The 23,966-nt window shown below is 41.3% G+C and overlaps 1 protein-coding gene across 1 annotated transcript in view; it reads right to left on the minus strand.

Moving 5' to 3' along the window:
* Nucleotides 1–23,966, minus strand: part of LOC109932995 (sister chromatid cohesion protein PDS5 homolog A-like) — a 160,982-nt gene that overhangs the window by 111,072 nt on the left and 25,944 nt on the right. Inside the window, exons 4-5 of the mRNA XM_048600833.1 lie at nucleotides 12,811–12,897; nucleotides 10–107 (exon numbers count right to left, since the gene is read on the minus strand). Coding sequence (XP_048456790.1) covers nucleotides 10–107; nucleotides 12,811–12,897 — 185 coding nt within the window. The remainder of the gene's footprint in view (nucleotides 1–9; nucleotides 108–12,810; nucleotides 12,898–23,966) is intronic.

A 23,966-nucleotide genomic window follows, 5' to 3' on the forward strand; every position in this document is an offset into this window, starting at 1 on the left:
AATACTTACTTAATGACTGAGAACAGAGTCCTGAAGAGCTGTATAAAAATCTCATTACAATCTTCAAGCTCAAAACAGATGTTATATGACTTGACCCACGCCAAATTCTGTGGAGCGAAATTATGTACTAAGTTTACTGTTATCAAGAAAAGAATTAAAAGTGCATAAGATTTAAGAGCAGGAATACGCCATTCACACCATCAAGTCTGCTCCACCAATGAAATTATGGTTGATCTGATTATCCTCAACTCTACTTTCCTGCTTTTCCCCTTTTACCCTTGATTTCCTTACTTTTTAATTCAGTATCTGCAGTAAACATAGCTTCAAAATAATCAGCATGAAGAAAACAAATTATAAATATTTGGGCTCCCAAATATTTTTAAGCAAGTAAACAAAGCAAATGTTGAAATATAAAATCAATCACAATTTTAAAAATGAGACTCACACAGAATGGCTCAGTTCTGAAACTCAGGGCTATAATGGCCAAGTGTATTTAATCGTTTTGTACGATTGTTTTGAATTAAGTACTGACTCTTAGACAAAAACAATGTGAATGAAGAACTCACACATGAATGGGCCTTAGAGACAGCAATTGCTCAATAGTGTCTCCAAACTACAGATAATGGGAGCTGTGATTACAATTCAGCAAACTTTACGTAAACAAAAGCAAAAAATAGTATTCACTGTTACTTGAACTAATATTTTAAAATATTTAATAATGTTGAAAATTTATGAAAAACATCAAAACCCAAAGATTTTTTTCTAAATATATAAAAAAATGGAGGATAACAACACATATAGCCTGAAAAAAGGCTCTTAGGAGCCATAAGGGTAAGCTGTTTTCTGACAGACATTGGAACAGTTCTTATTTAATACTTTGCATCAGTTTTCACAAATGAGAGACACTACTTGGAGGTGATTCTGAAAGGTAGAACTATGAGAGGATTTTGTGTGAGGGAAATTGTGTCTCATAAACTTGATTGAGTTGAGGAAGTAACCAAAATGATTGACGAAGGCAGAGCAGTAGACATTGTTACTTGGATTTTAGTAAAGCCTTTGATAAGATTCCACATGGTAGAGTAATTAGTACAGTTAAATCACATGGGATTCACGGTGAGCTTACCAATTGTATACAAAATTGACTTGATGGTAGGAGACAAAGGATGGTGATAGAGGGTTGTTTTTCAGACTGGGAGCCTGTGACAAGTGGTGTTCCATGGGAATCGGTACTGGGTCCACTTTTGTTTGTCATTTATATAAATGACTTGGGTGAGGATATAGGAGGCATCGTTAGTAACTTTCCAGATGACACCAAAATTAGTGGTAGAGTGGACAGTAAACAAGGTTGTCTAAGATTACAGAGATCTTGAGCGATTGGGTCAATGGGCTGAGGAGCAGCAAATGGAGTTTAATTTGGATAAATGAGAGGTATTTCATTTTGGGAAAACAAAGAAAGGCAGGGCTTATACAATTAAAAGTAGAGCCTTGGGTAGTGTTGTAGAACAGAGGCACTTAGGGGGTCAGGTACATAATTCTTTGAAATTTGCATCACAGGTAGGCACAGAATGGTTAAGGCGGCACTTAACACGCTTGCCTTCATTGCTCAGAGCTTTGACTAAAGGAGTTGGGACATCAGGTTGAGATTGTACAGTGCACAGGTGAGGCCACTTCTGGAGTATTGTGTGCAGTTCTGGTCGCCCTGTTATAGGAAGGATATTATTAAATTGGAGAGGGTTCAGAAAAGAATTACCAGAATGTTGCCAGAAATGGAGGGTTTGAGTTATAAAAATAGGCTGGATAGAATGGAACTGTTTTCACTAGAGTATAGGAGTTGAGGGGTAACCTTATAGAGTTTCATAAAATTATGAAGGACATAGATAAAGGTGAATAGCAGTGGTCTTTTTCCTAAGGTGGGGGCAGTTCAAAACTAGGGGCCATATTTTTAAGGTGAGAGGAGAAAAATTTAAAAAGGAGGAGGGGGCTCTTTGTAAACAGAGAGTGTATGGAATGAATTGCAAGTGGAAGTGGTAGATGCAGGTACAGTTACAATGTTTAAAAGACATTTGGATAAGAATATGAATAGGAATGGCTTGGAGGGATATGGGAGAAACGCAGACAAGTGAGACTAGTTTAGTTTGGGGACATGAACTAGTTTGCGTCGAAGGGTCTGTTTTCACGCTGTATAACTCTCAGACTGCAATCAGGGAGGAGTGTGATATTATTAAATAAAATTGAGAGAGAGGAGGCATTAAACAGTTTAACATCTTTGAAAGTGGATAAAACCCCACACTGCATGAAATATATCTAGGGCTAAGGCTGTAAAGGCTTCTTTTACATTTCCCTATTTTTAATTGTGGACTAAAATGAGAAAACAAATGCTTTAAAAAACAAGTATTGCTGGAGAATTGTCGCATGTTTAAAAGTAAATAATCTGACACCCACTCATTGCAAACATCATTTACACAACTTCTTGTTCAAACATTGGTTAAAGAGTGGCAAATAAGCTGCAGCCAAGGGATTGTGTAGAAATAGAGCTTTGGGTGGAACAAATAGATGATTGGTCTGCAGACCTATGGCTAGTTATCGATAACAAAGGCCTTCTTGATTGGTTCTCAGGTAGGTGAACAGCATTAGGCTGTGAAAAGGACACAATGAAGTCTTCAGACCACCACCAGAAGAAATAGCAAATATATAGAAGCTATATCTCATCATCTTTTTCCAATCCTGTCTGGTTACAGGCATGGGGTTGGGAGGACTGAAAGAGAGAAAAAAAACCAGGGAGACTGCGAAATTAGAGGTATGCCAGTCTAACTTCGACACAGGCAAAGCAACTGGAAAAGTTTTGAGGACAGGATAAATCTGTATTCAGAATACATTGATATATCAGACAGTTAGCATAGATTTGTTTAAGAGAAAACACAGTGTAGAGCTGGATGAACACAGCAGGCCAAGCAGCATCAGAGGAGCAGGAAGGCTGACGTTTCGGGCCTAGACCCTTCTTCAGAAAATGAAAACAGCATCCGCAGTTCCTACTATCTCTGTTTAAGAGAAGTCTTCTTTCTGATTAACTTGATGGAATTCTTTCAGGGGATAACAAAGTGGGCAATGTATTTGATGTAGTCTATGGATTTCTGCAAGGCTTTTGATAAACGCCCAAGATAACAGATTAGCTGTGAAACGAAACAGCCATGGACTTAAGGCAAATTGACAACTTAGATCTAAAAGCGACTCTGAGGCAAGAAGCAATGAGCAATGGGTAATAATCGATGGATGACAGGAATGCTGTCCAGTTGGGTTCCACAGAGCTCATTATTATAGGTACCCTGCATTCTATAATATTTAAATATATCAATCGTTTGATCATAAATAAAGGGCATATGATTAAGAACTTGGCAGACAATGTAAAAATTGGCATGTGCTTGACAATGAAGAGGAGCTGCAAACTTCAGTGTGTTGTGGCTCGTTTGAACAATGTCCTGATGCAGCTCCGTTAGGTATAGGTGTTGGCGTGGTTGCCACAACACACTGCAACAACCCGGAATTGTGCAGAGCATTTATACACAGTTTTTAAATGTAATGGATACCCAAAAGCACAATCCACTGTTACCTCCATGACAGACCACAGCAAGACACAACACAACTAGACACACAAATCACCCTACTGTAACGAGAGATATATCAGAAATTACCACAAGACTACTCAGACCCTAGGTATCAGGTAGCCCACAAACCAACAACAACCCTGTGACAGCTACTGACGAACGTAAAGGATCCCATACCCACAACCAATAAAAATAACGTAATATACAAAAATACCATGCAAGGACTGTGAGAAACACTACATAGGCCAAACTGGAAGAAAACTGACAATAGGGATACATGAACTCCAACTAGCCACCAAGAGACACGACCAATTCTCACTGGTCTCAATACACAGGATCAAAAGAGGACACAAGTTCGACTGGGACAACACATCCATAATAGCACATGCCAAACAGAGACATGCTAGGGAATTCCTGGAGGCCTGGCATTCCAACTGGAACTCCATCAACAAACACATTGAACTGAACCCAATAATACAAACCACTGAAAAAGAGAACCGGAAGTGATGCCAACCGCCCCAGCAAACCTAGCCATATAAACAAGCAGGACAGGACACTAACGCTTCACTGGAGATGTACTGACGATGACGCAGGGTGACGAAACGTTTGCATTCAAATACACTGGCTCAGCAAGCAAATCTACAACCTCATAGGTCCCTCAGGGAACGAGCTTCGCAAAATATTAACGGGGAACCAGGAAATGGCAAAGGAGTTGAATAAATACTTTGCATCAGTCTTCAAGTAGCATTTCAAGTGACTAAATAAGCAAGAAGCAAAGGAGAAGAAATAAATAAAATAATCCTCAGTAGAGAAAAAGTACGAGGAGATCTAATGGTGCCAAAGATTGACAAATCCCCTGAACCTGATGGGATACATCCAAGGATACTGGAGGAAGTTGCTACGGATTTAGTGATACACTGGTAGTAATCTTCCAAGAATCCTTAGAGTATGGAAAAGTCCCAGAGGACTGAAACTGCCAATATAACATCTTTATTTAAGAAGGGAAAGGGACAAAACAGTTACCCAGTTAGCCCAACATCTGTCACTGGAAAAATGTTGAGAGTCTATTATAAATGACATAATAGCTCAGCATTTAGAAATACATAGTATGATCAAGCAAAGTCAACATAGCTTCATGAAGGGGAAATCATGCTCGACAAATGTACTTAAATTCAGTGAGTAGTTATCAAGCAGGATAGAGTCACAAAGGTCTACAGCATAGAGAAAAGTCCCTTCAGCCCATTGAGTCTGTGCTGATCAAAACAATCGCCTAACTACTCTAATCCCATGTTCCAGCACTTGGACAGTTGCCTTGTATGTCTTGGCATCATAACTGTACATCTAAATACTTATTAAATATTAAAAGGGTTTCTGCCTCTACCTACCTTACAGGTACTGAGTTCCAGGTTCCTACCACCTTCTGGGTGAAAGGATGTTTCCTCATCCCATGTAAACCTCCTGCACTTTACCTTCTATCTATGCCCCGGTCATTGATCTTCCATCAAAGGAAAAAGATTATTTCTGTGTACCTTGACTATGCCCTTAAAATTTTGCACATTTCAATCATGTTCTCTCTCTCAATCTCAAACCTGATCAACATTCCCACATTGACGTCCAAATCACTTACATATACCACAAAAGGGCCCCAACATTGATGCTGGGGAACCTCAATGGACACAGGCTTCCAGTCAAAAAAAAATTCCTTGACCATCACCTCCGTTTCCTGCTACTCAGCCAATTCTGGATCCAATTAGTCAAATTTCCTTGGATCCCATGGGCCCTTACCTTCACTATCGGTCCCCTGTGCAGGACTTTATCAAGTGTCTTGCTGAATTCTAAGTAGACTATGTTGAATGCATTGCTCTCATCTACACACCTGATTGAAACTTTCGAAGGGAAAAAATCAAGCTGATCAGACATGGTCTCTCCTTAACAAATCCATTGTTCAACTGTTCTTAATAAACCCCTGCCTCTCCAAGTGAAGATTAATCTGTAAAGGGAAAGCAGTGGATACAAGATATTTTGATTTCAGAGGGCATTTGATAAGGCACCACATACAAGGCTACATAAAGTAAGAGCCCATGGTGTCGAAAGTAGTATATTAGAATGAAAAAAAAATTGGCTAATTAATAAAAGTTAGGTTAAGGGGGGCACTTTCAGGATGGCAAGTTGTAACTAGTTGAGTACCACAGGGACCAGTGCTGGGGTCATAATTATTTACAGTAGATATTACTGACTTGAATGAGGGAGGTGAATGTACTATAGCCAAGTTTGTAGATGACACAAAAATAGGTGGGAAGGCAAGTGGTGAGGATATCACAAAGAGTGTGCAAACGGATACAGACAGGTGAAGTGACAGGCAAAAACTTGGCAGGTAGAATAATAATGTAAGGAAATGTGAGGTTATGCACTTTGGCAGGAAGAACAGGAGCTGAATATTATTTCAATGAAGAAAGACTACAGAAAGCTACAGAAAAGAGGGATTTGGGAGTCGTTGTGCATGAATCACAAACTAGCATTCAAGTGGGGGAAAAGGGAAGGCAAATGCAATGTTGACTTTTATTTCAAAAGGAATCAAGTATAAAAACAGGAAACTATACAAAGCACTAACCAGATCACAGCTCGAAAAGTGAACAGTTTTCTGCCTCCTCTCTAAGGAAACATAAATTGAAGGCAGTCGGGGAAAAGCAAGATCAAAGCAGCAGCACATTAATAAGGAAGAAGAGAGAAAAAGGCAGAGACCACATGGGAAGCGATTCAAATGAAGAAACCTACACTGATGTCTGCCCCAGCAGTGAATCTGCACAGCTACTGCCTCTGCTGTTTGAGTTCAAGTATCTCTGGACATCGGAGTGCATCTAAGAAAAATTAACAAATGGTGAAATTCACAGCTGACCTTAGAGAAACCCATGTGGGAGAGCTTGCAGCAGGGGAGCAGCTAAGTAGATAGTTTTTAAGTATAACCTTACTGCTCTTTTTTTGTAAATCTACAATAGTGAGTAGAGTGGGTTATTTTTTGATTATATGTTTAATTGAGACAGATCTCAATAAAATTTTAAAAATATAAAACACAGGTACTAAGTTAGCCTGGAGCATTGTTTTTTTAGAGCAGTAGGACTATGTTATTTTGTGGGTCTGTAGATTATTAAGGTACAAAGATGGCCTTTAGTATAGTGAAGTGCTCTTCCTGTCAGATGTGGGAGATGAGGGAGAGTTTCCATGTTACTGATGATTATGTCTGCAGGAAGTGTTTGGTTGCGAATCCTATCAAATTGCATGGATCAGCTGGAGCGGCAGTTAAAGGCAATAAGGAATTTACAGAAGCTAGGGGGTGTGACGTTATAGGAATGGAGAAAAACCGCAGAATCAGTCAGGTAATCACCTCCAGGAAAGGTGGGAGGGGGAGGCAGGTCGTGCAGGAGTATCCTGTGGCTATCCCCATCTCAAACAAGTATGCTACTTTGGAAAATGTAGTGGGTAATGGACTCTCAGGGCAACGTAGCATGGACATCCAGATTTCTGGTACCGAGACTGGCTCAAATGTTATGAGGGGTACATCAGGTTCCAAGTGATCGATTGAGGTAGGAGACTCTCTACTCAGAGGCACAGGCAGATGCTTCTGCGGCCAACAGCGAGAAATCAGAATGGAATGTTGCCTCCCTGGTGCCAGGATTGAGGAAATCTTAGACAGGGTGCAGCATATTCTCAAAGGGGAGGGGGACTAGCAGGAGGTTGTTGTGCACATTGGAACTAACGACACAAGAAGAGAAAAGGATGAGATTCTGAGGGGACAACATAGGAAGTTAGGCGGGAATTTAAAAAGGAGGTCCTCAAGGGTAGTAATATCTGGATTACACCCGGTGCCATGAGCAATTGAGTAGGAATAGAAGGATAGAACAGATGAATGCGTGGCCGAGGAGTTGGTGCAGGGAAGAAGGATTCACGTTTTTGGATCATTGGAATCTCTGCTGGGGTAGACGTGACATGCATGAGGAGGACAGATTGCATCTGAATGGGATGGGGACTAATATACTGGTGGGGAGATTTGCTAGGGCTGCTCGGGAGGTTGGGGTGGGACCCACGGCGATCGTGAGGAAAGAGATCAGTCTGTGACTGGTACACCTGGGAAAAGTAGCAAGTCAAACAGTCAGGGCAGGCAGGAACAAAGCAAAGAACGACGTAGGACTGATAAATTAAACTGTATTTATTTCAATGCAAAAGGCAGATGAATTCAGGGCATGGTTGGGAACATAGGACTGGGATATCACAGCAATTTCAAAAGACATGGTTCCGGGCTGGACAGGACTGCAGCTCAATATTCCAGGTACAGTTGCTGTAGGAAGGATTTGGGGTGGTAGGTGGTGATGGTGGTGGTGGATATTTACGGATAACATTACGGCTGCATTTAGGGAGGATGTTCTTCAGAATACATCCGGGGAAGTTATTTGGGTCGAACAGAGAAATAATACAGGGATGATCACCTTTCTGGGATTGTACTATATACCCACTAACAGTCAGCAGAAAGAAATTTGTAAAGAGACCTCAGTTATCCGTAAGAATAATAGGGTGGTTACGGTGGGGGATTTTAACTTTCCAAACATAGACTGGGGCTGCCATTGCGTTAAGGGCGCAGACGGGGAGGAATTTGTTAAGTGTGTACAAGAAAATTATCTGACTTAACATGTGGATGAACCGACTTGAGAATGTGCAAAACAGGACATATCCTTGGGAAATAAGGCAGGGCAGGAGACTAAGGTGTCATTGGGGAGCATTTTGGGGCCAGCGATCATAATTCTATTCATTTTAAAATAGTGATGGAAAAGGATAGAGCGGATCTAAAAGTTCTAAATAGGGACGACAGCCAATTTTGATGGTATTCAGCAAGAACTTTCAAAAGTTGGTTGGGGACGATATTCAAAGATAAAGGGACAGCTAGAAAATGTGAAGCCTTCAAAAAATGAGATAATAAGAATCCAGAGACAGTATGTTCCTGTTAGGGTGAAAGGCAAGGCTAGTTGGTGTAGGGAAAGCTGGATCACTAGAGAAATTCAGGTTTTGGTCAAAACAAAGGAAGCATACATCAGGTATAGACAGCAAGGATCCAGTGAATCCTTACAACAGAGGCAGTAGAAGTATACTTAAGAAGGAAATTAGGAGGGCAAAAAGAGGATATCAGACAGCTTTGGCAAACAGGGTTAAGGAAAATCTGAAGGGATTTTATAAATACATTAAGGACAGAACAGTGACTAGGGAGAGAATAAGGCCCCTTAAAGATCATTCGGCCATCCGTGTGGGGAACCGCAGGAGATGGGAGAGATGTTAAACGAGTATTGTGCATCAGTTTTACTGTGGAGAAGAATATGGAAGATACATAATGTAGGGAAATAAATAGCGGCATCAAAAAATGTCCATGTCACCGACGAGGTGGCACTAGACATCTTAAATTGCATAAAGGTGGATAAATCCCCAGGCCCTGATCAGGTGTACCCTAGAACCCCATGGGAAGCTAGGGAAGTGATTGCTGGGCCCCTTGCTGAGATATCTGTATCATCGATAGCTACAGGTGAGATGTCAGAAGACTGGAGGTTGGTTAACGTGGTGCTACTATTTAACAAAGTTGCTAAGGAAAAGCCAGGGAACGACAGACCAGTGAACCTGACATCAGTGGTGGGCAAGTTGTTGGAGGGAATACTGAGGGACAGGATTTACATGTATTTAGAAAGGCAAGGACTGATTAGGGATAATCAACATGGCTTTGTGCGTGGGAAATCGTGTCTCACTAACTTGATTGAGTTTCCTGAAGTAATGAAAAGGATTGATGAGGGCAGAGCACTGGACATGATCTTTACGGACTTCAGTAAGGCATTCAACAAAGTTCCTCATGGTCGACTGTTTAGCAAGATTAAATCACATGGAATACAGGGAGAACTAGCCATTTGGGAACAGAACTGGCTCAAAGGTAGAAGACAGAGGGTGGTGGTGGAAGGCTGCTTTTCAGACTGGAGGCCTCTGACCAGTGTGTGCCACAAGGATTGGTGCTGGGCCCACTGCTTTTCATCATTTATATAAACGATTTGGATGTGAACATAGGAGGTATGGTTAGTAAGTTTGCAGATTATACCAAAATTGGAGGAGTAGTGGACAGTGAAGAAGGCTACCTCAGAGTCCAATGGGATCTTGATCAGATGGGCCGATGGGCCGATGGGCCAAGGAGTGGCAGACAGAGTTTGATTTAGATAAATGGGGAAGTGCTGCATTTAGGAAAGGCAAATCAGGGCAGTACTTGTTCACTTAATGGTAAGGTGCTGGGGATTGTTGCTGAACAAAGAGACCCTGGAGTGCAGGTTTATAGTCCCTTGAAATTGGAGTGGTAGGTAGATAGGACAGCGAAAGCGATGTTTGATATACTTTCCTTTATTGGTCAGTGCATTGAGTATCGGAGTTGGGAGGTCATGTTGCAGCTGTACAGGACACTAGCTAGGCCACTTTTGGAATACTGTGTGCAATTCTGGTCTCTCTGTTATATGAAGGATGTTGTGAAACTTGGAAGGGCTCAGAAAAGATTTACAAGGATGTTGCCAGGGTTGGAGGATTTGAGCTATGGGGCTATATGCTGGGGCTATTTTCCTTGGAGCATTGGAGGCTGAGGAATGACTTTGTAGACATTTATAAAATCATGAGGGGCATGGATCAGGGTAAATAGACAAGGTATTTTCACTGAGGGAGTCCAAAACTAGAGGGCATAGCTTTAAGGTGAGGGGGGAAAGATTTAAAGGGACCTAAGGGGCAACGTTTTTCTGCATAGAGTGGTGCATGTATGGAATGAGCTGCCAGAGGAAGTGGAGGAGGCTGGTATAATTACAACATTTAAAAGGTATCTGGATGGGTATATGAACAGGAAGGATTGAGAGGGATATGGGCCAAATGCTGGCAAACGGGACTAGATTAATTCAGGATATCTGGTTGGCATGGACGAATTGGACCGAAGGGTCTGTTTCTGTGCTGTACATCTCAATGACTCTATGAGAGAAGATCCATTGGGCTGATAAAGGGTATGAGACTGGCTTACGCAGACAGTTTGAGCAGGTTGGCCTGTACTTAGCAGAATTTAGAAGAACGAGAGGTGACCTTATTGAAATATCCAAGAGTCTTAGGGGATTTGGCACAGTAGATCTGGAAAGGTGGTTTTTCCTTGTGGAACAGTCTCAGACCAGAGGACATAATTACTGCGTAAGAGTTCACTCATTTATGACAGAGATGAGAAGGAATTTCTTTCTTAAAGGGTAGTGGAATCCATCGAACTTTTTACTTCAGAAGGTTGTCAAGGCTCTGACATTAAGTATAATCAAGGCCGAGACAGATCGATTTTTAATTGGTAAGGAAATCAATGGCTATAGGAAAATGCAAGAAAGAGATGAAGATTATTAGGTCAGCTGTGATCTCATTGAATGTGGAGATGGACTGGGGTGGGCAAGGTCTGAAATCACTTGACACCAGGTTATAGTCCAACAGGTTTATTTGGAAACACAAGTTTTCGGAGTCTTACTCCTCCTTCAGGTGTTAGCTTGTTTTTCAAATAAACCTGTTAGAATATAATCTCATTGAATGGCAGAGCAGGCATAAAGGGCTGAATAGCCCATTTCTACACCATGTCTTATGATCTTATAGCAGTAAACTGCATTGTCTGTTCATTAAAATTTAATTTCCCTCTGACCATGGAGAAGTGCCAGAGGACTCGAGGACGGCTAATGTGGTTCCACACCTTGCATTTACCTTTAAAATAAGAAACAGTTAGGATCTAAACTATCTCCTGAATATATTTTGAGGGGTTGGTCTAGTCTATAACAATGTAAAACATGTCATGAGCCGATGGGACCTAAAATATTAAAACAGTTTTTTGAAATTCAGTCATGGGGCGTGGACATCACTGGCCGGGCCAGTACTTATTGCCCATCCCAAATTGCACAAAGGGCAGTTGAGAGTCAACCACATTGCTGTAGGTTGCAAGTCACATTTAGGGCGAACTGGGAAAGGGCGGCTGATTTCCTTCCCAAAGAACGTTAGCAAACGAGATGGATTTTTCCAACAACAAACAAGGGTTTCACGGTCATCATTAGACTCTTAATTCCAGAATTTTATTGAATTCAAATTCCACCACCTGCCATGGGTCTCCAGAACACTACCTGGGTCTCTGGAGTAATGGTCTAATGATAATATCAGTAGGCCATCACATCCCCTCATTGGACTGCAGTGAAGGTTTAACGTATGATAACCTATATTTCTACAGGAGGTGGAATATGCAACTATCAAGAAAAATTCAACAGATTAAATAATTGACCCGAGCAGACGTGTCTGTTTTAACAATCATTATTGATCACCGATAAAAAGAAGCAGCACTCCTCATTTTCTCAGATGGTCAGAAAGATATTTTTAAATTGAGAGCCTTTTTTCTGAATCTGCATGTGTTTGAGTGAAATACACCAAAATACAAATGCATCCATAAAACTTTCTCATGCACATTTTCTATATACTATGAAACAGCATTACTTTCTATTACACTAAAATGAGATATACCAAAGAAGAAACAATCTGAAACATTAACTCTGCTTTTCTCTCAATTATTACCTGTTTCCAAAAGTTATTTAATATTGACAGCAGCCAAGACGAGGACACATTTTAACCCGAAAAATTAATATCTCAAGATTCCCCATCTCAGCAACTGAACTGCATTTTGAAACTCCAAATATTTTTTCTTCACAAACAACAACTAGATCATTTCAAACTTTTATAATATTCCCACCTCTCCTCTTCTTAATATCACCTTTGCATAAATCTTAAGGGTCTAAGTTTGTGTTCTCTGATTATATTTTCCAGACTTACTTGAAAGTGATATTAGTATTTTCTTTAACGAGTTTCTTTCTGAAACACTTGTTTTCTAGGCTGGAGACATAAGCTACTCCAATACAACGAAGGGATTCCAGAAGAGAGTTATGTTAACACCACTAACTATGCCTGAATATGAGGAGCCTTGTAACATTTTCAGTGATTTGTCATAGAGCTAGCTTTTAATTGAGGAACAGCTACAACCTTTAAGTAAGATGGTGAATCTATATTCAGAATAAAATTCTTGGTATAGACTATAGATAGTTTTTAAATATTGCATATAGACTTAATTTCTGTAATCTTGAAACAGGTTTAAATGGCTTACCTCTAACAAATAAAAGTATCTGTTGAACTGTGGACTTTTGGTATCCTCCAATCCTTTCAGCTGCCGTGTAATGAACATGAATATGTCCTGCCCACACAGAAGAACAAGCACTATTTAGCAAATATTTGCCATTAATTAAAAATACTTCTGATCGATTCATGATCAAACAAAATGTTATATCCAAATTTACAGAACTTTGCAAAGTTGCATTTGGTAAAATATCGGCATAACGTTAAACCCCATTAATTTGACTCTGTCTTCCATCTGTTAACTGACCCTGAAACCATCTAATACATTATACCAATACCACGAGCTCTTATCGTAGGCAATAAGCTTTATATAGTACCTTCTGGACGTCTTCTGAAAATTCAAATACCCCACATCTACAGGTTTTCCTTTATCAACTCTGTTGGTTATGTCCTCAAAGATCTCTAGCAAATTTATCTAACATGATTTTGTTCTCTTATGGTGCAGTGGTTGCATCACTACCCCTGGACCGGGAGGCCTGGGCTCAAGTCCCACCTGCTCCGGAGGTGTGTAATAACATCTCTGAACAGGTCGATTAGAAGAAAAGTTTCCCTTTCACAAAACCATGTTGACTGTTTGTTTGTGTTAAGGTTTTCTGGATGTCCTGCTTTTTCTTCCTTAATTATGGTCAGAGCATTTTCCCAATAACAGATGTTAGACTGGCTTAGTTTCCTGCTTTCTGTTTTCCTACATTCTTGAACAGCAGTGTCAAATTAGTGATTTTCCAATCCGCTGGAAATCTCCTGGAATATTTTGACCAATGCTTCAACTATCCCTGTAACGACTATGAAAACCCTTGAATGCAAGCCATTAGATCCTGGTGACTTGCCTGTCTTTAATCCTTTCAATTTGTCAAATACTTTGTCCCTTGTGACACAGACTGTTATTGTTTAATTTACTGTAGTCAGATGTACCTAAACACAGTTAAAAGTTTTGTTTTGCATGTAGTACAGGCAGATCATAACATACAAGGTTATACAGATCATAGGGTATTTAGACAGAGTGAGGCATACAGTTACAGTTGCATAAGAGGTGCACAAAAGCAAGATCAACATTAGATTTGAGAGATTACAAAGTTTTTCCTCCCAATGGAATCTTATCTGATTTCTTAGGGAGGTTTCCAGTATCCTCCACTACAAAGGTCCATGCAAAATACTGGATTAAATTATTGGTCTTTTCCCCTGTTCTCCATTAATTGATTTCAGAGTTGCATCCTCCATGGGCTCTACACTTACTTTAATTACTCTCTCCATATTTCATATACATAATCATCTTCCATATATCCTTGCCCATCTGATTTGTCCACTCAACATATAGATTAAAATCACGCATGACAAGTGTAAAAACTTTTTCTGTTTGTTTTAATATTTCCTACCAATTTACTTTCAAAATCAATTTCCTCCCTCTTTGTTGCTTTTTAGTCATCCGCTGCTAGTTCCTTAAAACCCAATCCTCTGGCATACCACTAACTTTTGCCACCTTGTATGGCTTTGTTTTTGATCATATACCTCCTTCAACCGCCTTTGTTAACCACCAATGGCTCATCCTTCTCATTGAGACATTCATTTTGACCAGAATAAACTTATGCTGAGCATTATAAAATATCTGCTTAAATGCCTGTCACTGCTCATCCATGGACTTTTCCCTTAGTCTACTTTCCCAACCCACTTTAGAAAATTCATTCTTCATTCCACTGTAATTGCCCTCATTTAAGTTGAGGACATTGCTGTGAGTTGCTGTCCCTAAAAGAGAATGCAGAATTTTATTATGTAATGAACTACACATGAACTAATGAGATATAATGTGGTAGGATTAATGAGAGATCTTGTAAACAATATAGCCACAGTATTGTGTAGTAGACCTTCAAATGAATCCTTCTCCCCCCAAATTTTTTAAAGCCCTGTCGATATCCCTAGTTAAATGATTCATTAGGGGAGTGGAGCCTGTGACCGGCAGAACAGCTCTCTCTTTAACCAGTAATGATGCCAATGGCCCAGCAATGGGAACTCATTTCTTACATACCAATATTTGAGCCACGCATTTACTTCTCTAATCTTACTTAGTCTATGCCAATTTGCACATGGGTCAGGTAATAATCTGAAGACTGCCACCTCTGTGGGTCTGCTTCTTAATTTAGCCCCAGGCTGTTCGTAAAGCCTCAGAACTCACTCCCAACACTCCCACAGTCAACACTTGCTGCACATGGCCATTGTGGATCTCACAATGTACAAGAGCTCCCATGTATTAGAGCTGTAACACATCGCCTGTCCAGCCATCTCTATTCTATTTGATTTATCCATTTGAAGTTAACTATTTTAAAGGTTAATTTTTTAAATGTATTCTTCAACTCTGATAACAGCTCCTGATTCAAACCAATTAGTCAAGAGATATGGAAGATATACCCACCAATCACCTACCCATTGCCCTTTAACGTCATACTTTAGCTCTAACAGAAAGAAACAATCTGAAGAGGCTCTCTCCTCCCAGTTTTTAATTGCATTAGTAGCTGCTCTTATCATGGTCTTAAGATCTAAGAGTGGTCCTACTTAAGATATAGAAGCAGATTTAGGCCATTGGGCTCATCGTGTCTGCTCCACCATGGCTAATATGTTTCTCAATCCCATTCTCCTGTCTCCTCCCTGTAACTCTTGATCCCTTTACCAATCAAATACACTCTTAAATACACTCAATGACTTGACCTTCTGCAGCAAGGAGTTCCATAGATTCACCACACTCTGACTGAAGCACTTCCTCCTCATCTCAATTCTAAAGGGTTGCACCTTCACTCTGAGGCTGTGCCCTCGGGTCCTCGTCTCTCCAATTAGTGGAAACGTCTTTTTCACATCCACTCAAAGCAGACTTCTCAGTATTCTGTATTCTTCTCTTTGTTAAGCTGCTGACCTGCTTCCTCAATTGTTTGAGAAGCTGCTAACTCTCCTGTCCTTATCCAGGGTAGCTACAGTAAGTCTCCAAAACTACAATGTCTCTCAAAACACCTCAAAACTTACCTAACAGGTCTCAAGATGAATGATGAGCAAGGTGAATGGCTTTGCCAGAGATGGGCCCATCCTATTAATAAAATGTCAATTAAACATTCACTCTTGCCACCAGCAACAATTACAATAGTGTGAATCAGTTACAAGAAGTACAGGAGCAATTCACCAAGCTTTTTTTTTCCTCACAGCACTCCCGAAATTGTTAACTCCACTACCTGGAAGCACAAGCACAACAGGAACAGAGCCACTAACTGCAAACTTCATTCCAAGTCTCACACAATTCTAAACTTGTCCTTTCTTGCCATTCCTTAACTGTGGCTAAGCAAGAGACCTAAAACTGCCCACTTAATAGCACCGTGGGTGTACCAAAAGTGCATCTCACTGGTACAGAGGTTCAAAGTAGCTCCTCTCCATTACCCTTTCAAGGGCAATTAGAGTTGTGCAATAAACACTGGTCTTGCTGACAACACCATATCCTTAGACCAATGAAACCTCTGCTGCTCATCTACTGACACAAATCAATTCCAACTCACCCCTGAAGCAGTCCTTATGTTTGTGAATACATTAGTGTCATGGATATATTTTGAGACTATTACTCCAGACTATTTGAGTTCTAATCCCATCCCGCAGATCGAGAACCTGAATAAAGTTTCTGAAAAAATTTCAATTAAGATAGTGGAGGTTCTGTAAAATTGTTTTGAAAACTTAACTAATGACCTTTTGAGAAGAAAATATGCCTTTCTTATCCAGTCTGGCTTATAGGCGGCTCCAGTCTCATATCAGTATGGTTGATTTTTAACTGCTCCTTTCCCTAAAGTACATGAAACCACAATAAAGGCAGCAACGCAAACTGCAGTGGGACAACTCTGGATGGACAATCAGTCTCAACAGCAATGCCTACATAAAACGTGAACAAAACCTAGGTTATGTTAGAGATCATGTAATGTGCAAACTTTTCTCAATGTCGAAGGGCTGGAGAATGTCCAGATAATACGATAAATTTGATCCCAATTTGAATCAAATTAAAAATAATAAATTCAACAACTTGGAGATATTTTCTCCAGAAGAGGGAGGCTAATGGTACACCTGAGAGACCTCTAAAGTTGTCACATCTCAATATGGTACACATGCAGATATAATGTTTCCACTGATCAATGAATAAAGAACATAGAGGCATAAATGTAAGGTATTCAAAACAATCAAATCAAGAATTCTTAGAACTGCATTGTTTACTGCGTGCTGGATGTGAGTGCGTACTTTTAGCAATCACAGTTTGGCTAGTGCTCTGTTTGCAAGCCACAGTTCGGCCATTGCTCTCTTTGCGTCACCATCCCTGGGTAGGTCCTCCATGTTGAACACCACTTGAACAATGCACCAACCGCCAGAACCTATGCTGTATTAGATGTTTCAATGTCCACCAGCAATAGTGGTTTGGTGGCAGCACTACAGAGTTATCTGGTGTGTCATAAAGCACGTCATTGCTAAACTAGGTTTGTGCAAAGTGGTAACGGAACTAATAAGAATGAAAAATAAACTTGGCATCACTTTCACCAGGCTGTTTGTTGCAGATGCATTGGTCTGGGTGAGCACTGGAAGGAATGACTACTGTATAGTCCTCACATTATCTTGTGCGGCAGTGCCACAGAGCTAAATGGGACAGACTTCTGACAGATTTACTCTGCATGAAATCAACAAGTGGCTGAAGGCACAGGCCATGGGTCCTGACAGCATTCTGACAACAGCACTGAACATCTGTGCTCCAGAACTAGCTATGCACCTCACCAAGTTGCTCAAGCCACAATAAGTTGCTGGAAAAGCTCAGCATGTCTGGCAGCATGTGCAGAGAGAAATCAGAGTTAACGTTTCGGGTCCAGTGACCCTTCCTCAGAATGCTACAACACTGGTATCCATAGACAACATGGAAAATTGCCCAGCTATGTCATGTGTATAAAAAGCAGATCAAATCCAACCTGGCAAGTTACTGATCCACCAGTCTACATTCAAACATCAGCAAATTGTCAACAGTACTGTCAAGCACTAATGCTCAGTATGGGTTCTACCAGGGTTAATTAGCGCCTGTTGTCATTATAGCCTTTGTCCAAACATGGACAAATGAGCTCAATTCCAGAGGTGAGAGTGACGGCACTTGACATCTAGATTATATTGACTTACTAGACCTTCAAGGAGCCTTAGTAAAATTGTAAAATGGTTGTGATTGTTGGAGGTCAAGCATCTCAGCCCCAGTCCATTAGGAGTTCCTCAGGGTAGTGCCTTAGGCCTAACCAGTTTGACCAATTATCAGCACAATCTGTGACTCCATAAGAAACAAGTGCACAAGTACGCCACTCGTGCCTGCTTCACCATTCAATAGGATTATGGCTGATGCAATACTCAAGTGCACCTTCCCGCCCTTTACTCATAACCCTTCATTCCCCCACTGATTAGGAATCTATCTCAACCTTAAATATACACAAGCACTCTGCCCCACAGCTCTTTGTAGCAAGGTGTTCCAAAGGAAGAAATTCCTTCTCATCTCAGCCTTAAATTGGCACCCTTTTATTCTGAGACAATGCCCTCTGGTCTTAGACTTTCCCAATAGGGGAAACATCCTCTCAGCATTTACTGTGTCAAGCCCCTTAAAGAATCTTGTGTTTCAATGAGATCAAAGAATCATACAGTAGAGAAGAAAGCCTTCAGCCTATTGAGTATGTATTGCCAAAACTGTACTATTACCTACACTAGTCCCACTTTTTCACACTAGGCCTGATATGTTAATGACACGTCAAGTGCTCATCCAAGTACTCTCTGAGGTTACCTGCCACAAGTATCCTCCCAGGCAAGGCATTCCAGACCCTCAGCATCCTCTGGGTCAAAACACCTGCCCTCAAAACCACTCTAAACCCCCCACCTATCACTTTAAAAAAGTGTACCCCTTGATTTTGACCCTTGGACTAAGGGGATGAGCTGCTTTCCATTCACGCTGTCCATGCCCCTCATATACTTCTATCAGGTCTCCCCTCAAACTTCTCAGCTCAAAAGAAAACAACCTATGATTATCCAGCTCTCTTTAAAGCTGAAATGCTCCATCCTCGGCAACATCCTGGTCAATCTCCTCTGCACCCGATTTCACTGCAAACACATCCTTACTGTAGTGTGCTGACCAGAACTGCACAGCGTATTCTAAATGCAGCCTAACCAAAGTTCTGCACAGCTCTATGCTCTCATAATCCATGCCTTGACTGATAAAGACAAGTGTCCCATTTGCCTTCTTCCATACCCTATGAACCTGTCCAGGGATCTGTGGGCACACACCCCAAGATTCCTCTGCTCGTCTGAGCTTCCTAATGTTCTGCCATTCATGCAGTACTTGCTTCTCTTGTTAATTCTTCCAAACTGCAGCATCTCACATTTATAAGGGTTAAATTCCACCTGCCTCTGATCTGCCCATCTAACTAATCCATCCCTATCTTTCTGTAACCAAAGACCTCCGTCCTCACTATCAACCACCCGGCCAATCTTTGTGTCAACCACAAACTTATCACAACCCCATCTACATCATTATGAATACCAAAAATAATAACAGATCTAGGACCAACTCCTGTGGAATATCACTGGACTCTGGCCTCCCGTCACACAGTTAACCTTTTACGATCACTCTGTCTCTGGCCACTAAGCCAATTTTGGATCCTACTTGCCAATTTACCCTGGATCTCATGAGCTTGTACTTTCTTTATCAGAGTCTCATATGACGACTTAGTCATAGGCCTCGCCAAAATCCATACGTAAACTACATCAACTGCCCTACCCCTATCTATACATTTGGTTACTTGCTCAAAAAATTGAAATTTGTTAGGCATGACCTCCCTCTGGCAAAGACATGCTGACTATCCCTGATCAAACCTTGCTTCTCTATATGGAGATTCATTTTCTCCTTCACTAATTACTCCAATAGTTTCCCTACCATTGGTGTGAGACCTGCTAGCCTCCCTAGTTTCTCTCTACCACCCTTCTTGAAAAGTTGAACAACATTAGCTGTCCTCTGGCACCTCCCCTGTGGTCAGAGACAGTTTAAAAATTTTGGTCAGAGCAACTGTTATTTCCCCTTTCGTCCCCCACGCAGCCCGAGATACAACTCATCCAGACCTGCGGATCTGTCCCTTTTAAACCAGCCGAAACTTCCAATGCTTCCTTGCTTCTGATGTTAATTTCAAGAACTGTGCAGTCCATCTTCTCAAATTCCATATGTTGCGTCTGCCTTCTCTTAAGTAAAGACAGATTGAAGTACTTTTTTAACACTCTACCAATGTCCTCCAGCTTCATGCACAGATTGCCTCCTTGATACCTAACAGGCCCCCACTCTTTCTATCGTTATGATTTCCCTTGATAAACTTGTAGAATATCTTGGGATTCTCCCTAACCTTGCCCACCAGTGTTTTTCATGCCCATCTTTGTTCTCTTAATTGCTTTCTGGAGAACCCCCTAATACTTTCCATACTCTTTCAGGGCCTCCGTTGCTTTGCTCCCTTTATACATGTTATATGACTCTCTTCTCTTTTTATTCAATCCAGAATATTGCAAGACTTCCAGGGTTCTCTGAGCTTGTTAGACCTACATGTCACCTTAAAGGGACATGCTGGGCCTGGACTCTCTACAGTACCTTTCTGAATGCCTCTCACTGTTCTGCTGCAGTTTTACCCTCAAGTGGCTGCTCCCAGTCTACTTTAGCCAGATCCTGCTGTACTTTAATAAAATCTGCCTTACCCCATCCAACAACCCTTTTTTTTAATTTATTCACTTATAAGACATGGACGTTGATGGCCAGCATTTATTGAATGTCCTAAATTGCCCTTGAGAAAATAGGGGTGAGCTGCCACACTCCATATGGTGTGGACAGAGCCACAATGCCATGAGGGAGGGAATTCCAGGATTTTGACCCAGAACAGTAAAGGGTGATATATTTGCAAATGGTGGTGTTCCCAAGTATCTGCTGACCTTGTCCTTCTAGATGGAAGTGGTTGTGGGTTTGGAAGCTGCTGTCTAAGGGTTTTTGGTGGATTTCTGCAGTGCATCTTGTTGATAGCACACATTCATGATACTAAGCTTAGGTTGGAGGGGGTGCAGGGGAGAGTGGATGCTTGTCTGTGTGGTGCCAATCAAACAGACTGCTTTGTCCTGGATAGTGTCAAGCTTCGAGTGTTGTTGGAGCTGCACCATCCAGGTAAGTGGGAAGTATTCTATCACACTCCTGACTTTTGCCTCATACATGGTGGATGGGCTTTAGGGAATCAGGTGGTGAGTTACCCACTGCAAAATTCCTAGCCTCTGACCTTCTCTTGTAGCCACTGTTTTTATATGGCGGGTCCAGTTGAGTTTCTGGTCAATGATAACCCCAAGTACGTTAACAGTGGGGGATTCAGTTATGGTGACACCACTGACTATCAATGGGTTATGGTTAGATTGTCTCTTACTGGGGATGGTCATTGCCTAGCACAGGTAGCACAAACGTTTCTTGTCACTTGTCAGCCCAAGTCTGGATATATTCCAGATCTTGTTGCATTTGAATATGGATTGCTTCAGTATGTGAAGAGTCATAAATGGTGTTAAACATTGTGCTATCAGCAAATGTCCCCACTTCTGATCTTTTGATGGAGGGATGGTCATTGAAGAAGCAACTGACGATGTTTCAGCCTTGGACATTACCCTGAGGAACTTTGGCTCTTGTACCACAGTGGTAGTGTCCCTGCCTCTGAAATAGGAAGCCCAGGTTCCATTGTCATCTACAGAGGTGTCAATGGCTGTTACTTTTACCTCACCTCTGGAATTCAGCTCTCTTGTCCAGGCTTGAACCAAGGACGTAATAATTTGGCCAGGGGCTGAAAGACCCTGCAGAACCCAAACTGGATGTCAGTGAGCAGGTTGCTGTTAAGCAGGTGCTGGTTTGATAGCACTGTTGATGACACCTTCCATCACTTCACTGAAAATTGACAGTAGACCCATGGGGTGGTAAGTGGCTAGGTTAGATTTGTCCTGTTTTTTGTGCACAGGACATACCTGAGGAATTTGCGACATTGTCGGGTAGATGCCAGCGTCACAGCTGTACTGTAAAGGTTGGCTTAGGGGAGTGCCAAGTTTTGAAGCACAAGTCTTCAGTACTATTGCTGAAATGTTGTCATAGCCCATTGTCTCTGCAGTGGCCAACAGTTTATTGATGTCACGTACAGTGAATCAAATTGGCTGAAGACTGGCATTGGTGATGCTGGAGACCACTGGAGGAGACCGAGAAGGATCTTCCATTCAGCACTTCTGGCAGAAGATTGCTGTGAATGCTTCTCCCTCAACTTTTGCACTGATGTGCTGGCCTCTTCCATCAGTGAGGAGGGGGATATTTGTTGAGCCCCCTTCTCCAGTAGGCTGTTTCAATTATCCACCACCATTAACGACTGGATGTGGCAAGACTCCAGAGCTTAGATCTGATCTGTTGGTTGTGGGACTGCTTAACTCTGTATATCACTTGCTGCTTATGCTGCTTGGCACACACATAGTCCTGTTTAGTAGCTTCACAGGTTAACACCTAATTTTTAGGTACACCTGGTGTTGCTCCTGGCACGCCCTCCTGCACTCGTCACTGAACCAGGATTGATTGGTGGGTTATAGCTCAAAGGAATCATCTCAACTACAGAACATCACTATAGGCGTTTCATCAAGGTTTTGTCTCAGACACAGCTTTCTTCAACTGCTTAGTCAGTGAATTTCCCTCTCTTATATGGTCAGAGGTGCTGAGTTTTGCTGATGATTGTGATATTCATTATCATCCAGAACATTCCAGATAGTGAAGCAATGGCTATTTGAAACAATAACGCGATAATGTTCCGTCTAGGACTGATGAAAGCTTAGAAGCGTCCTGCTGCACGAGTGTCATGGATTGCTGATCTAACCAGTTCCCCATAACACTCATTAGCATGACCATCACTAAATTTCCCCATCTTCCTGGGGTTACTATTGATTAGAAACTTAACTGGGCTAAACAGATATAAATTGATACCATAACTATTGTTCAAGGCAAATAGATTACTGTCGTTATGAGTTTTCTACCCCTTGCTATTTTTAGTTCCACCAAATTGATTAGCTTAGAAAATCATGATGTGCCAGAGTCCTGTGGTTTTTTTGTCACTGTTGTTCTTTCTAACCAGGATTACAGCCCTTTCAATTTCCATTTTGTCTATTTCTTCTAAAAGTCAAAAAGCCTGGAATTTTAGTTTTTAACCTTGGTTTCACTGCAATAACAAATAAATCAAACCCATTCTTTTCCACCCGTTATTAATTTATTGCCTTTGCTGAGGCGCTTCACGCATTCAGATTTTGTGCTTTAGTTTTAATTTATTTTTATTTTCTCCCCGACATCATTGGAGTTCCCACTGTCCTATTTAACTACACTGTGTCCCTTCCTGATCCACCCTGCTTGTTTCTACTTATATCTCTGTTCTATAACCTCGACATTTCTCTTACTGTTTGAAATTATTTTTTACTGAATCCTCTCACTCCAAGTCCACTTCATGAGTTTAAAGCCATATCTGCTTGCCTTTGTGTTCTAATGACCTGAACAGTGGTGCATTCCAGCTTAAATAGAGATCATTCAAATCAAACAGTTTTCTCTTTCCCCGTACTAGTGCCACTGCCAGATGAAACGAAACCCCTGGCAGTTACAACATTTTATCAACTACTCATTTATTTTCTTTTTCTAACTTTGTCAATTACTTATCCCAATGCTAACTTGCACTTGGCTCAACCAAAAATTACAAGATTATTGCTGGTGAGATTCTGCATTTTACTTCTCAAACTCTCTCAGATTAGCATCAGTCTGGACGATTACAAATTGATCCTCCACCTCCAAAGTCCTCCTCGTAGCCACAAGGAGTAAATCTAACAGCTGGCAGGCAAGGCAACCTTGAGAATTCTTGGTCTCACCGGAGACACCGGTGTCTTAACTCCCACACGCCCCTTGAACGGCCTTTTATACCACAGTACCACGGTCAGTTCGCTCATTAAGCCTGCAAACTCTGCCTTTATCTTTCAGGCAGCTAAAATCTCGAAATACAAGCGAAAGCCCCAATAAATGACTTCTGTGATGGAGAA

Source organism: Rhincodon typus, chromosome 1 (genome assembly GCF_021869965.1).
Source record: "Rhincodon typus isolate 14 chromosome 1, sRhiTyp1.1, whole genome shotgun sequence".
NCBI classification, from domain to species: domain Eukaryota; kingdom Metazoa; phylum Chordata; class Chondrichthyes; order Orectolobiformes; family Rhincodontidae; genus Rhincodon; species Rhincodon typus.